Source organism: Loxodonta africana, chromosome 19, assembly GCF_030014295.1.
Source record: "Loxodonta africana isolate mLoxAfr1 chromosome 19, mLoxAfr1.hap2, whole genome shotgun sequence".
NCBI lineage: Eukaryota > Metazoa > Chordata > Mammalia > Proboscidea > Elephantidae > Loxodonta > Loxodonta africana.
Window position 1 is genome coordinate 47,401,351 of NC_087360.1, and position 15,612 is coordinate 47,416,962.

Consider the following 15,612-nt stretch of genomic DNA (forward strand, 5'->3'; position numbering starts at 1 on the left):
GAACTGCCGACCTCTTGATTAGTAGCCAAAGCACTTACCCACTATGCCACCAGGGTTTCCGTCGTAATTATTAGGAACAAATATTCCAATACAAACACACTTCTTTGTAACATTTACTTCCAAAAGCAGAAATTATATAAATGGTACAATTATTATTTGATGTCAAGGAAAAAAACAAAAAAAGCAATAACTAAGAAACACTATTTGAAATAACTTAGTTTACCATACAAATTAAAACTGAATCAACATTAGAAGCCAATATACGGTATGAGTAAACACAGGTCCATCGATGATGCTGTGAGTTATGGGCTTTGCATGGTTATTTCTATTTGCTTTTCTTTTAATAAGGAGAAGAAAAAATGCAGCTCATGTGGAAAAGAGGCACAGAGAATACAAATTTCAGCAAGTTGGTTGGGGAGAGCTTTCATGATCAGAAAACGGGCACCTACGAGGAGGCAAACATTTATGGTATCAGCTGGTAGCATCATTTTGTGGACTAGATTTCTAAGAACTCAATACACAGTAGGCTACGAGGGATAAAGTATGCAAAGGGAGTACTCAGAGTCTTCCACCAGGCTCACCCGAGAAGTCATTACACTCTCCCAATGGCAGAATGCTAGAATTTTGTTTATTTTTAATTTTATTAACAGTGAGGGGATGAGAAAATTTGAGTGGCTTTTTCCAATGCATGTGCCATCCTCAAAAGCTTTAACCTAAGTTTTTATATACTATGGATCCAAGACATAGCAACTTGTAAGAAAAAATATTTTTGAAGAACAAAAAGAAATCACTCAACTCTGAACTCTTCATAAAGTACTCTAAATTCTGGTAGACTCAATATACAATTCTAATACTTGTTTAATAATTTTTCCTGGAAAGGCAAAATAGTGTAAGAAGAATCTTCTTCCAGCTATGTGGCTTGTTGGGAAGAAGGCAGTATGCCGATTCCATGTTTTGTCCTTATTTGACAGACACCAAGGAGAGTGTTTTCCTGGAGAATACCCTTTAGAGGAGGCCACACTTTCAAAAAATATTTTGAATTTACAGTTTGAAATTTGTTTTCGGTAGCGTCTGTTGTTGTTATGTGCCGTCGAGGTCGTTTTGACTCATAGCAACTCTACGCACAACAGAACAAAACACTGCCCAGCCCTGTGCCGTCCTCATAATAGTTATGTTTGAGCCCACTGTTGCAGCCACTGTGGCATTCCCTCTAATTAAGGGTCTTCCTCTTTTTTGCAGACCCTCTACCAGGCATGAAGTCCTTCTCCAGGGACTGGTCCCTCCTGATAACATGTCCAAAGTATGCAAGGGAAAGTCGCGCCATGCTTGCTTCTAAGGAGCATTTTAGCCATACTTCTTCCAAGACAGATTTGTTCATTCTTCTGGCAGTTCATGATATACTCAATATTTCTGTCAACACCTTAAGTCAAAGGCATCCATTTTTCTTTGGCCTTCCTTATTCATTGTCCAGCTTTCACACGCATGAGGTGACTGACAATACCACGACTTGGGTTAGACGCACCTTAGTCAAGGTGGTATCTTTGCTTTTTAATACTTTAAAGAGGTCATTTGCAGCAGATTTTCCCAATACGTCGTTTCATCTCCTGATTGCTGCTTCCACAGTCGTCGATTGCGCATCCAAGTAAAAGGAAATCCTGGCCAATATTTTTTCATTTATCTTGATGTTGCTTACTGGTCCAGTTGTGAGGGTTTCTGTTTTCTTTATGTTAAGGTATAACACAAACTGAAGGCTGTAGTCTTTCATCTTCATCACTAAGTGCTTCGAGTCCTCTTCACTTTCAGCAAGCAAGGTTGTGTCGTCTGTCTATCACAGGTTGTTATTGAGTCTTCCTCCAATCCTGGTGCCCTGTTCTTCTTCATGTAGTCTAGCGTCTCGAGTGATTTGCTCAGCATACAGATTAAGTACAGTAAAAGGATACAACGCTGACGTACCTTTCCTGGTCTTAAACCACGCAGTATCCCCTGGTTCTGTTTGAACAACTGCCTCTTGGTCTAAGTACAGTTCCTCATGAGCACAATTAAGTGTTCTGGAATTCCCATTCTTCACAATGTTATCCATAATTTGTTATGATTCACACAGTCGAATGCCTTTGCATAGTCAATAAAACACAGGTAAACATCCTTCTGGTATTCTCTGTTTCAGCCAGGATCCATTTGACATCAGCAATGATATTCCTTGTTCCACGTCCTCTTCTGAATCTGGCCTCAATTTCTGGCAGTTCCCTGTCAAGGTACTGTTGCAATCATTTTTGAGTAATCTTCAGCATAATTTTACTTGCATGTGATATTAATGATATTGTTTGAAAATTTCCATATTCTGCTGGAACACCTTTCTTTGGAATGGGCATAAATATGGATCTTTTCCAGGTGGTTGGCCAGGTAGTTGTCTTCCAAATTTCCCAGCATAGATTGGTATTCCATCAATTCCTGGAGCCTGTTTTTCGCCAATGCCTTCAGTACACCTTGAACTTTCTCCTTCAGTACCCTTGGCTCTTGAGCATATGGTACACCTCCTGAAATGGTTGAGAGACAGTACCTGACCTAAATCCAACGGCAAAGCCTGAGTTCTTTTCACTATAAACTGTGCCAGTGCATTAAACGAAAAAATTAGCACCTGATACTCTCTTTCATATAATTTCAGAATTGAAAGAGAATAAAAATGAGAAGGCATGAAGAAGAGTTTATATTCTGCATGGAGAATGTTCCCAAAAGTCTATTCACAAAGATTTCTTAACAAATATTCCTCTTTGAAAGTGGAGAATATCCTCTACAGGATATGTATACAAAGTGGGCACACGAAAATTTATAACCAAAAAATTACACTTACCATTGGTAGACAATAAAAACTGAGCAGCATTTTTCTGCGGCAACCACCTAATTTTGTTGATCTTTTCTTCTATTTCTAAACTTTTCAAGTAGTCAAACTCTGGTTCATGGCTCTGGAAGGTGCTGTAAACATTATATTCTCCTCTGCTATGAGACTGGATTTTGTTCTAAAATGCAAAAACAAATATTTGGACCACTGTTGAAAAACCTCATTTCAAACCAATCAAGCACATAATCAACTGCAAGAGATCTTGCAAATTCTAGTTAATTCATTAGGTGTATCTTAAAAAAACCAAAAAACCAAACCCATTGCCACTGTCGAGTCGATTCTGACTCATAGCAACCCTACAGGACAGAAAAGAACTGCCCCATTGAGTTTCCAAGGAGCACCTGGTAGATTTGAACTGCCGACCTCCTGATTAGCAACCTACCACTTAACCACTACGCCACCAGGGTTTTCAGGTGTATTTTACATACAATCACACTGTTTTTTATATTTAACAGCCTCCAAGGAATAATAAGAAAGCTTAAAAAGGGGAAAGCTAAATAAAGCCTAATAATCTAAGCCCAAATTAAATAAGAAAATACAATAAAACATGGATCAGTTTGATTACTGGATCTAATTAATTTGCTGTTTTGATATATTAAAAATATAGAGGTATACTGATAAAAATGTGAGAAAAATTTGCTCAGAAACAGCTGGCAAGGCATACCTCCTTTCTCTGCCCACTTAAGGGTCAATTCTCAGCCTGTTATTAATCAGCATTATCTAGGACCTCTCCCAAACCCCCTCTTACCACCTACTGCTTACTCTCCCTTCTTATGAGACTGGCAAACACTGATGATTTGTTTCATTTAATATCAGTGTGAGACAATATAGTTTAAATTAGATGGACTTGTGAACTTTAGTAACACTAATGCCTCAGAAAGACTGAGTTTTAACCACATTCAGAATTTACTCTTTTAGCTTATTATGACATCATTAAAAATCTATCAAAAATCATTAAATGGCTAGTTCAAAGAACCTATTAAAAATTATTTATATGAAATGATAGTAATGGATATTATTGATAAGTCAACTAAAAGTAAATTATAAATGAAAGTTTTGTTTAAGCACTTGTCAATAGGAACTATTATTATTCTCTATATAAAAAGACAACCTTATTGAATTATCATCTTGAATGGGTTGTTTTCTTTCAGTAGCTTGATTATCTAGATTGATCATTCACTGATACATTTATACCTGGACACTCTGACAGTATCAACTATTAATGAGCGGGTTTGCCGACGTTAAAGAATGCAGAGCATACCAAAGTACATAACCTATACTGGGGAAAGGAGAGGGTAAAAATCAAGCCCAGAACCTTATCTCATTATCACACTCTTACCCCAAATGAGATAACCTAGTCCATTACATATATACACTCTGATATCATTTTAGAAGACATTCCACAAATCTTCTACCTCAAATTACTCACCCAGTCTCACAATGTTTATTTATCATTAAAACCAAAACCAAACGAAACTCATTGCAGTGGAGTCAATTCTGACTCATGGCAACCCCACGTTACAGAGTAGAACTGTTCCATAACGTTTCTTAGCTGTAATCTTTACAGAAGCAGATCACCAGGCCTTTCTTCCATGGTGCCACTGCCTGGGCTTGAACCACCAAATCTGTGGTTAGGTAGTCAAGTGTAACCTATTTGCATCACCCAAAACCAAACCAAACCCGTTGCTGTCGAGTCGCTTATTATGCTCTCCGAAAAAAAAAAAAAAAGATGCACTACACAGCAGTTGGAATTTTAATATAGATGCTGTTTTCAACTTTGGTTTTTCATTTAGTACTCAAAAGAGAAACTTTGGTATTAGGTAAACTAGGTTCTGGAAGGATAGAGATTTAGCAACAAAGAATCTCTGCCTTCAAGTAACTTGTGTAGATAAAACTTTTAGTCAAAAGTAGAAACTGATTAAGGTCCATACAGTTCTGGTAAGCAATATAAAGAGCTAAGGGCAAACTGCGAATCATTCCATACACAAAAGTTGAGTCTGTATGGGTCACACTGGATTTGCTGACGTGTAAAGGAAGAAACACAAGTATCTGGCGAAAGTATTCTCTAAAACAGAAAGGGAACATCACCCTGGGGACTCACGATCTATTAGAAGATCCAAAACAAAATCACTGAGGTATCTGGCAGTCTCAAAGGAATGCAAAAAGCACTGTTTCTTTTTAAAGAAGAAGAAAAAAAAACACACACACACAAGCAGAAAATTATGTCGAAAAAACTAATGATGTCAGACTGAACACTGGCATTAGCTAGCCTCCGCTCTCCCTTGAAACTCCACTAACGATGCAGTAAAATAATTTTTAAAGAGAAATCTACACAAAGAATAACAGCAATTATGACAGCGGCAGTAACAAAACAGAAGAGGCTATGAAACAGATACATGAGTGGTAACTGACTTAAGATTACACTAGACAACATGAGCAGTGCTCATCCAATCAGTGGAAGGCCTTAAGAGCAAAACTGAGTTTCACAGAGAAGAACTTCTGTCTCAAGGCTGCAGCATCATATCCTGCCAAGTTTCTAGCCTGCTGGTCTGTCTTACAAATTTCAGACTTGCCAGTCCCACAATCACATGAACCAGTTCCTTCAAATCAATCAATCTCAAGCCCTCTCTCTCTCCGTACCCTACTTTGTTTCTGGAAAACCCTAACACACTTGCTTTTGCAATCACTGCAAGAATCTATTTTCCTAACCAGATTTTTTGTGTGGAATTTTCTTTCATAAAATAAATCTGTAAGAGCTTTATTCCCAACACCTGTAATAGTACCTGGAATATAACAGGTATTCAATAAATATTTTCCAAATAAACAGTAATGATAAAAAAGAATGAGCAAAGATGGTACTGGTGTGGTAAAGAGAGACTGGAGGTAACCTGGTAGATGGGAGTACTGTGCAGAAATTCGAAAGAATGAGATTTATACATGGCAATCAACAAGGATGTTGAAAATATAGTTCTTAGTGTACAAAAAAGGAGGACACAGAAGGAGGTATGACATATAGGAGTCTTTAAATGCATTAAAAACACAGTACAGAAAACCAAAATCAAAAATTTTGAACACAGATGCAAGCTAAATCCAAAAATGTATAAAGGGTACAACATTAGGGCCAGGCGAAAGCAGTGGTTCAGTAGAAGAGCGTTTGCCTTCCACGAGGGAGACCTGGGTTTAATTCCTGGCCAGTGCACCTCATGTGCAGTCACCATCTGTCTGTCAGTAGAGGCTTGTGTGTTGCTACGATTCTGAACATGTTTTGGTGGAGTTTCCAGACTAGGAAGAAGGGCCTGGCAAGCTGCTTCTGGAAAATCAGCCAATGAAAATCTTATGGAAGACAATGATCCGATTCTAATGTGCATGGGGTAACCACGGTTGAGGGCGGACTCAATGGCAGTTAACGACAACATCATGACTAAGTTGTAATGCAGAGTAATTAAGACAATGTGATATTGCCAAAGGATAAACAAATATACCAAGGAAAAGGAGGAGAAAGCCCAGAAGGAAGCCGGAATTATGACAAGCTGGCCTTGCTCAGCAACAAAGAAAGGGTAATCTTTCCACCAAATGGTGTCAGACCAGTTGACTATTCATATGAAACAAACCTTGACCTCATACACCACAAACCATATAAGTAAATTCCAGGCCAATCAGAGGTATAAATATGAAATGTACAATAATTCGGTTCTACGACAACTCTGTCTATAGAACTTTCTGCAATGATGGAAATGGCCTCTATCTGTGCTGTCCAATATGGTAGCTACCCATGGTTACTGGGCATCTGAAATGTGGCTACTGCAGCTAAGAAAGTGAATTTTAAATTTTAATAGCCACATGTGGCTAGTGGCTACTCTACAAGACAGCAGAGGTCTAAAAGAAAACAGTAACATCCTCCTGAAGTTTGGGGTAGAGAAATATTTAACAGGACAGTAAAAGTAGTAACCTAAAAGAAAACACTGATAAACTGAATTGGATTAATATTAATGACCTCAATTTATCAAAATGTATCATTCAGAAATGAAATGAAGTCACAGAACGGAAAATACTTCCAACAAATATAACTGACAAGGGGTTTATATTCACAAAGTATAGAGAAAATCTACAGATCAATAAGAAAACTGACAGATAACCCAGTAGAAAATGTGCAAGAGATGTGAATAGGCACTACACAAAAGGCAGTAACATCCAAGTGGCCAAAAATAAATAAAAAGATGCTCAACTTCAATGTTAATGAAGTACAAACTGAAACCACAATAAGATACGCTCATTGTTGTTGTCGTGTGCCATCATGGCAATTCAGACTCATAGCATCCCTACAGGACAGAGCAGAACTGCCCCACAGGGTTTAGGCTGTAATTTTTACAGGAGTAGACTGCCACTTCTTTTCTCCCATAGAGTTTGAACCGCTGACCTTTCCATTTGAAGCTGAGCACTTAACCACTGTACCACCAGGACTCCTTGGACACAAACCTCCACCAAATGTTTAAATTAAAAAAAAAAGTGATAGAACAGATGCTTGGCAAAGATGTGGTATAATAAGAATATTCATATATAGTTCACGAGAATATAAGTTGGCAGAAACATTTTTTTCTGTATTGTCGTTGTTTGGTGCTGTCCTACTCATAGCGATCCTAATGAATGAAACGACAGAATGAAACATGCCCAGTCCTGCACCACCCTCATGATTGTTGCTATGCTTGAGCTCCCTGTTGCAGACACTGTGTCAATCCACCTCTCTGAAACCCTCCCTCTTTTTGCTGACCCTTTACTTTACCAAGCATGATGTCCTTCTCCAGGGACTGATTCCTCCTGATAAAATGGCCGAAGTGTGTAAGATGTAGTCTCTCCACTGTTGGTTCTAAGGAGTATTTTGGCTGCAGTTCTTCCAAGACAGATTTGTTCATCCTTTCGGCAGTCCGTGGTATATTCAGTATTCTTTGCCAACACCATAATCCCAAAGCGGCAATTCTTCTTTGGTCTTTCTTAATCATTGTTCAGCTTTCGCATACATATGAGGCGACTGCATACCACTGCTTGGGTCAGGTGCACCTTAGTCCTTAAAATGACATCTTTGCTTTTTAATACTTTAAAGAGGACTTTTGCAGTAGATTTTACCCAACCCTATGGGTCGTTTGATTTCTTAACAGCTGTGTCCATGGGTGTAGACTGTGGATCCAAGTAAAATGAAATCCTTGGCCATTTCAATCTTTTCTCCATTTATCATGCTGTTACTTATTGGTCCACTTGTTGGGATTTTTGTTTTCTTTATGTTGAGCTGCAATCCACACTTAAGGTTGTGGTCTTTGATCTTCATCACTAAGTGCTTCAAGTCCTCTTTGCTTTCAGCAAGCAAGGTTGTATCATCTGCACATCACAGGTTGTTAATGAGTCTTCCTCCAATCCTGAAGTCTCGTTCTTCTTCATATAGTCCAGCTTCTCTAATTATTTGCTCAGAATACAGGTTAAGTATGATGAAAGGATACAACCCTGATGCACACTTTCCTGACTTTGAACCACATAGTATCCCCTCGTTCTGTCTGAATGACTGCCTCTTGGTCTAAGTACAGGTTTCTCACTAGCATAAATTAACTGTTCTGGAATTTCCGTTCTTTGCAATGTTATCCATAATTTGTTATGATTCACACAGTCGAATGCCTTTGCACAGTCAAAACACGTAAACATCTTTCTGGTATTCTCTGCTGTCAGCCAGGATCTGTCTGAAATCAGCAATGATATCCCTTGTTCCACGTCCTCTTCTGAATCCAGCTTAAATTTCTGGCAGTTCCCTGTCGATGTACTGCTACAACTGCTTTTGAATGATCATCACCAAAGTTTTACTTGCCTGTGATATTGCTCAATAATTTCTGCATTCTGTTGGGTCACCTGTCTTTGGAATAGGCATAAACATTGATCTCCCTCAGTCAGTTGGCCAGGTAGTTGTCTTCCAAATTTCTTGGCATAGACAAGTGAATACTTCCAGTGCTGCATCTGTTTGATGAAACATCTCAATTTGTATTCCGTCAATTCCTGGAGCCTTGTTTTTCGCCAATGCCTTCAGTGCAGCTTGGACCTCTTCTTTCAGTGCCATCAGTTCCTGATCATATGCTACCTCCTGAAATGGCTGAATGTCGACCATTCCTTTTTGGAATGGTGACTCTGTGGATTCCTTCCATCTTATTTTGATAATTCTCATGTCGTTTAATATTTTCCCTGAAGAATCCTTCGATACTGCAACTTGAGGCTTGAATTTTTTCTATGATCTCTACTAAAACTGAATACATACCCTATGACAAAATAATTTCATGCATGACTATGAGCACCAAAGAGCACAGTCAAGAACATTCATCCCTGCATTATTCTTAATAGCCCCAAACTGGAAACAACCAAAATGTCACAATGGTAAATTTTTACAATTTTGAAGAGTACCCTTAGTCCTTAAAGTGACATTTTTGCTTTTTAACGCTTTACAGAGGTCTTCAGCAGCAGATTTACCCAAAGTGATGCGTCGTTTGATTTCTTGGCTGCTGCATTCCATTGATTGCGGATCCAAATAAAATGAAATCCTTGACAGCTTTAATCTCTTCTCTGTTAATTATGATGTTGCTTATTGGTCCAGTTTTGAGGATTTCTGTTTTTGTTATGTTGAAGTGCAATCCATACTAAAGGCTACAGACTTTGATTTTCATCAGTAAGTGCTTCAAATCCCCTTCACTATCAGGTTGTGTCATCTGCATATCGCAGGTTGTTAATAAGTCTTCCTCCAATCCTGATGCCCTATTCTTCTTCATATAGACCAGTTTCTTGGACTATTTGCTCAGCATACAGACTGAATAAGTATGGTGAAAGGATACAACCCTGACCCACACCTTCTTGATTTTAAACCATGCAGTATCCCCTTGTTCTGTCTGAATGACTGATTCCCGGTCTAGGTACAGGTTCCTCATGAGCACAATTAAGTATTCTGGAATTCCCATTCTTCACACAACGTTATCCATAAATATTCCAGAGCCAATTAAATTCGTACTGCAGATCAATGTTTCACAACCGTTTTGACCTACCTTTTACTGTCTTTGGCAAATCTCATATGCTACAAGTTTATTAAACTTTTTCACCAAAGTTAGAAAAACAATCTTCTTCCAAACCACACATGCAACTCCTTTCACTCAATGGCCCTAATAGTCTCTCTACCTCCCTGATTAAGAGATTATGAAACAGCCTGAGAAAAACATTCACAGTATCTAAAACTAAACGTTACAAAATGGTATGTATAGCATGGTCGTTAATTGTTTAAAATTTTTTTAAAAAGCTGAAGGACCAACACACACACATACACACTGGTCTTTATTCACATGATGGGATGATTTTAGATTTTTATTTTATTCTTTATGGAAATGATATATAAATTTCACAGTTTCTATAATTAACATGAATAGTCAAGATAACAGTTAAAGAAAACACCTGAAAGAACTTCACTTGACTATGTGTAAAACTGCGCTTTTACTAAGTTCTTTCTTCCTTTAATTACATTCTGTGAAAATGTAGGAAATACTTACTTCCTCCTGCAAAATACCACAACCTCTAGAGAACATGAAATGCTTTCCTTTAAATATTTCATATAAGAGAGTAAATGGACATTTTTTAAATCTCCAAATAGAACATTACTAAAAGTTATTGTTTCAAAATGTTCCTTTAACCTTATATTTGTTATATGCAATTAACTGTTCTGTATTTCAAAGTATAAAGATGTTAGGTCCATTCAGGGATAATGGAAGAAACGGTACAAAACAGAATCAACTTGCATCTGATAACAAACTACTATCAACGCATTCAGCAACCAAGGGGGAACTTCTCAGAATAAAATCAATCAATGATGAAAACAAAAAAGGAAATTTCAAACTTTCTCTATAATGACTGTAAAGCACTTCAAAAATTTGCAGGACATTATTAAATTATATTCACTAACAAGTTAATGTTCATTTACTGAGCATCTATTAGGTACTACTGAGCAATACGCAATTAGAAGAATGGCAGTTGTAATTTCCTACCCATTGAACTACAATACAGCAGAAGAGAAAAAAGAGCACGTGGTTAGAACAATTAGAAAATAAAATTAAGCCACACTGCTCTTTGCTATTATATTCAAATAAAATTTAAAGGAAATGTAAGCTACAAAAAATGCTTTAAAATGTTATAAAATCTAGAATTATTATTGTGCTATTCTCTATACCCTAGTCAGAATATCTCAGTTCTAAACTACTTACAGAATAAAAACATAGTTACACAGAAGAAGTGCTTAGTTACTCCAGGTTTTGCATGTTGCTGAAAGGACAACAAAAAAATGCCTTTCTCAGACTGTAGTTTTCTTCTCCAGTTATATATCACTAAGAAAAAGAACTATGACCAAGACTCTCTAAGCTTCTTTCTCATAAATTGAAACCTCAATCTGACTTAAACATTAAGGAGCTGGTTTCTCTCTGATAAAAAGAGATTCGGATGGCCCCTACTAGGTATTAGATGAGAATTTAAAAGATCCCTTTTACTAATTCTGTCTTCTTTTACCTTTGAAATTCATAAAACATAATAATCCTTTGGCCCTCGGTTTTCTTGTATGTCAAACAGAGCTTATCATCTCTGTCTTTCAAGGGCCAGGGCGGTTTTGAGAACTAAATGAGAAGGTCAAGTAATATTCAAATACGATTTTCTTTTCCAGGTGGGAACCACACCCAAAAAAATCCACTTTATACCATTCAGAAGCAACACGATGCAGCAAAATTAATAACAGTGTGGTATTCCGGGAACCTCATTTTAGTTTCTTCTGTGTCTCAAATGAAAAAGTGGCAAAAACAATAGAGGTTGGATCAGATGGTCTTTAATGTCTTTTCCACCAATAACATTCTAACTTGACGGAAGCACACACACATAAACACACACACAAACATAGCATATACCAGATACAAGTGATGTTCACTAGAAAAGTTTTCTTTGTAAGGGCACAAGTCAAATTCTTTTTAACATCCAGAGCCTTCAAATCAGGGAACCTGCAATCATCTCTATTCTGATCTAGTATTTAAAAGAGAATAAAGAGCCAAATGAGGAAAGACCCAATTGCAATAAATGACAAAATCTGTCTAGATGACTCAATCACAATACGAAACAAATTAGACGATTACAGTTGCAACAGCCTTGAAAAAGGCATTGGAAAAAGAAATGTGAAGGCTAGAAATAACTCTATAGAAGGAATATTGCCTGATCAAGGTACATTTTACAGTGTAGGCAAGTTTTCAATAATATAACAACCTGTCTAGCAATCTGCGGAGTTGGGTGGGGAAGATGGAAGAGAAAGTTACTCTATCACATAACTTAGAGTAATTAATTTCAAGTAAATAATGAATTTAAATGGAGAAAAAACAAAATATGGGTGAATGTTTATGTAATTCGGGAGCTGGAAATCAACAACAAAAACAAAAAGTAAACAAAACTTAAGGCAGCAAATCTACAAAACTGGAAAACATATTGCCATGTGAAAGAGCTAATGCCCTTTATAATATATGGCCTATACAAATCAATAGATACAGCAGTAGAAAAAACTGGACATAGAACATAAAAATTTACTGCAAGTAAAGTGAAACTAAAATCCAATAAAATATTTTTTCAATCACCAATTTGTTGGTTTTCTTTCTCTCTATATTTAGAAAAAGGAAAAACAAAAATGACGACAGAAAAAACCGACCTAGTACCTGAAGGGAAATGACAGTCTCAAAATTTTTGGCTGGAGTATGAATTGGCAAAATTTTCTTAAGGCATTCAGTGATATTAAAAAAAAAAAAACAAACTTTAAAAACGTCCATCTCTTAGGATCCATGAACATCCTAAGTAAATAATAAATGCTTGAAAGATTCAACAACAACCAAAAAAGTAAAGAAATAATCTAGTTATATAGTAATAGGGGATATGTTAAATAAACTTCAACACATCTCTGTAACACAGTATCCCTAGACCATTAAAGATGATGAAACGGTATGTACCATATAGCATGTAAGAGGAAAAAATACAACCCTTAACATAGTATTATCTCATTTTTAATAAGGTATGCCTTTGATATACACCAAAAGTGCTTATTTTTGTTTGGTGGCAGTTACAGGTTCCCCCCACCCCAATCCTACTGATATTTCCTAAATTATCTACAATTAGCATGATGAGCTTTAGTTAAGAAGAAAATAATTACGAATGATAACACAATGAAGTGTTTTATGTGTGGAAGTGGAGAGAGAATGGCAGGGATAAGAAAAAGTAAGTCTAAAACTACTGGGTATTATTAATTCCATAGATTTGGAGCTTTTTTGACGTTGGGAATTTTTGGGGAGGGATAATGTAAGAAATACAGTTAATTAAAATTTCTGGTCAACTGAAATAGTGAAAAAATAATTTTAATCTGTTGAAAACATCATTTAAAGGTCTAATTTCTACATAAAATTTAATATTATCAGAATCAAGTTGGGGGGGGGGAGTCATTCACCACTACCACCATTGTAAACTTATCATTTAAAAACATACTGGTATTTACAACGATGAGTAATTCGCAAAAGACATGCTACTGAGGTCCTACATAATGAATTTCTCTTTTTCTTGAATTCTTAAATACAGTTAAAAAAAATGACAGACACATGAAAGGGGAGTTCTATTTTTCTCTCAGAGGTCTTCTCCAAAAAGTCAGTGTTCATTTCTTTTTGCAAGAGTGTGTATCTGAAATACTAGCTCTTTAAAATCTTTAAGAGAATTTCAAAAAGTAATCACTGGAAATTATTATTATTTAAAGCAAATTTTCAATCTTACTTTTCAATACAAGTAAAATATTGGCAATTCCAGTAACTACATGCTAGGCCTTCAATTCAACATATTACTGACAGCCTTTAGGAAAATAGTATTACTCTGAATACATCTACTGAACCTGCATTAAAGCAAATATTTCCTCCATTTTTCTTATAGTCTAACCATTTCTTCAACCTATGGAAGGTGAAAATTACCTCATTCTCAAGGAAATACCAAATCAGCTTATAACTGACAATTTATATTTTAAAATAATCAAGTCCTCATTAAAAATGCAGGCTCTCTGAAACCCTCAATATAAGCTGGTATATGTTAAGATGGAATTGCTTAGTAAGCAAAATTCATTAAAAATTTTTTTTTCTCTAAACACCTTTCTTTAAAATAGAAACATAAAGTAGCCATTAACTTTTAAAAGAAAAATAATTTCAAGAGCATATAATGTGTATGGGAAAAGCTTCCCGTGATTTCTGAGTAATAAAGAAACTAACATTTTGGTGATATAACACAAAAGGCAGCAAAGAACACGGAAAAGAGTACATGTCAGAAATTCTAGGTTCTAGTTCTAACACTAAGAAATCAAGTGATCTCTTTATATCTTGACTTCCTTATTTGTAAAGAAAGGGAAACTGTAATGATCTGTAAGGTCCTATTTCAACACTTCGTATTTCAATATTTGTATGTTAAGTTTTTACCTGACTGAAAACAGAAAACTGAATTAGACCCCCTGTCCCACAAGACTATTCTTTCTCAAGAAAAGCTTCAGTCTTATTTTCATAATTTCTCCCAAGCCAGGGGGAAAAAAATTAAATAAATAAAAGGAGACATATTTAGTGTTTGTGCATCTTCTAATCAGACACTATTAATCATTTCTTTTAAAATTAAATTACCTACCTCACTGAGGTGCTGTGAGGATTAATTCATTAGTGTTTCTAAAGCACTTTGAGATCCTCAGGTCAAAGGCGCTATAGAAGTGCAAAGTAGTAGTATTATTACTAGATTCTTTTGCTCATTTAAGGAATTTCACAATCCTTTAAAACCTAACTTTAAAAAACCTAACTGTTATGATTTAGACATCTATTTGTAAATCCTACAATTTATCCATACTTTTAACTCTTTTTTAATATATTACAGATAGACAGGGGAAGGATGTTTCAAAGCAAGTAATTTTGAAGATTTAACTGTCATCTAAAAATAGAGGGAGAGTAAGGGAAAATCCAGTGTGACAGACTTTGTTTAGCATAAAATTTAAGTGAAAAATCTTGTCATTCAGATTTAGAAGTGTGCCTAAGTTATACCAAATACAATAGAAGAAAACAAAAACTTACTTTAACTACAGATTCTGCAACAAGAAATCCTTTTCTTCAAGGAGAAAGGGAAACAATTTTCAAAAAGTCCAATTTAAAAGCAAGAATTCAGCTTGTAAATTACATTAAGGTACATGCATATACATGCAACTAACATTGAAACTTTTTTATTTTTACACTGTAAGAACAGCATTAGTATGAACTGACCACAAAATAATTGAACTTTTTCTTTAATCTAGCTTCCCACCCCCAATTACACAAAGTAAACTAAGCATTGAGAAGAGGTCAAAGCAACTTTGCTTTAAGGAGTTTTAAGAGAAAAACTGTAACTGAGGGCCAAGGCTTCAGAACTACGTAAAATCTTCAACTATTCCACTGCTTCCCATTCCTTCCCTAGCCAAATATTTTTTACAATTAAAGTTTTGTATTTTTAAATCAGAACAACACACACACACGTGCACACACATACAATGCTAAGGGAACCAGAGCTATTTCTATATTGGGTATTCTGCTTGATAAACAGATACTTCTGTAAACGCCCAACATCCTCTGGTGTAACTGAGATTCTCCAGTGCAATA

At 36.1% G+C, this 15,612-nt stretch overlaps 1 protein-coding gene and 1 long non-coding RNA gene across 11 annotated transcripts in view; one reads left to right on the forward strand and one right to left on the reverse strand.

Moving 5' to 3' along the window:
• Positions 1–12,743, forward strand: part of LOC135228246 (uncharacterized) — a 77,524-nt gene extending 64,781 nt beyond the window's left edge. Inside the window, exons 2-3 of one of the 2 annotated variants that reach the window (XR_010318637.1) lie at positions 2,165–2,252; positions 11,613–12,743. This is a non-coding gene — a long non-coding RNA (uncharacterized LOC135228246). Of the gene's footprint in view, positions 1–2,164 lie in introns of both variants that reach the window. The other variant, XR_010318636.1, reaches the window with a different exon arrangement.
• Positions 1–15,612, reverse strand: part of PPP2R2A (protein phosphatase 2 regulatory subunit Balpha) — an 85,499-nt gene that overhangs the window by 16,016 nt on the left and 53,871 nt on the right. For 8 of the 9 annotated variants that reach the window (XM_064272672.1, XM_010592359.3, XM_064272671.1 and 5 more), the window contains one exon: positions 2,849–3,014. In XM_064272672.1, coding sequence (XP_064128742.1) covers positions 2,849–3,014 — 166 coding nt within the window. Of the gene's footprint in view, positions 1–38; positions 2,289–2,848; positions 3,015–15,612 lie in introns of those variants that run through there. The other variant, XM_023550994.2, reaches the window with a different exon arrangement.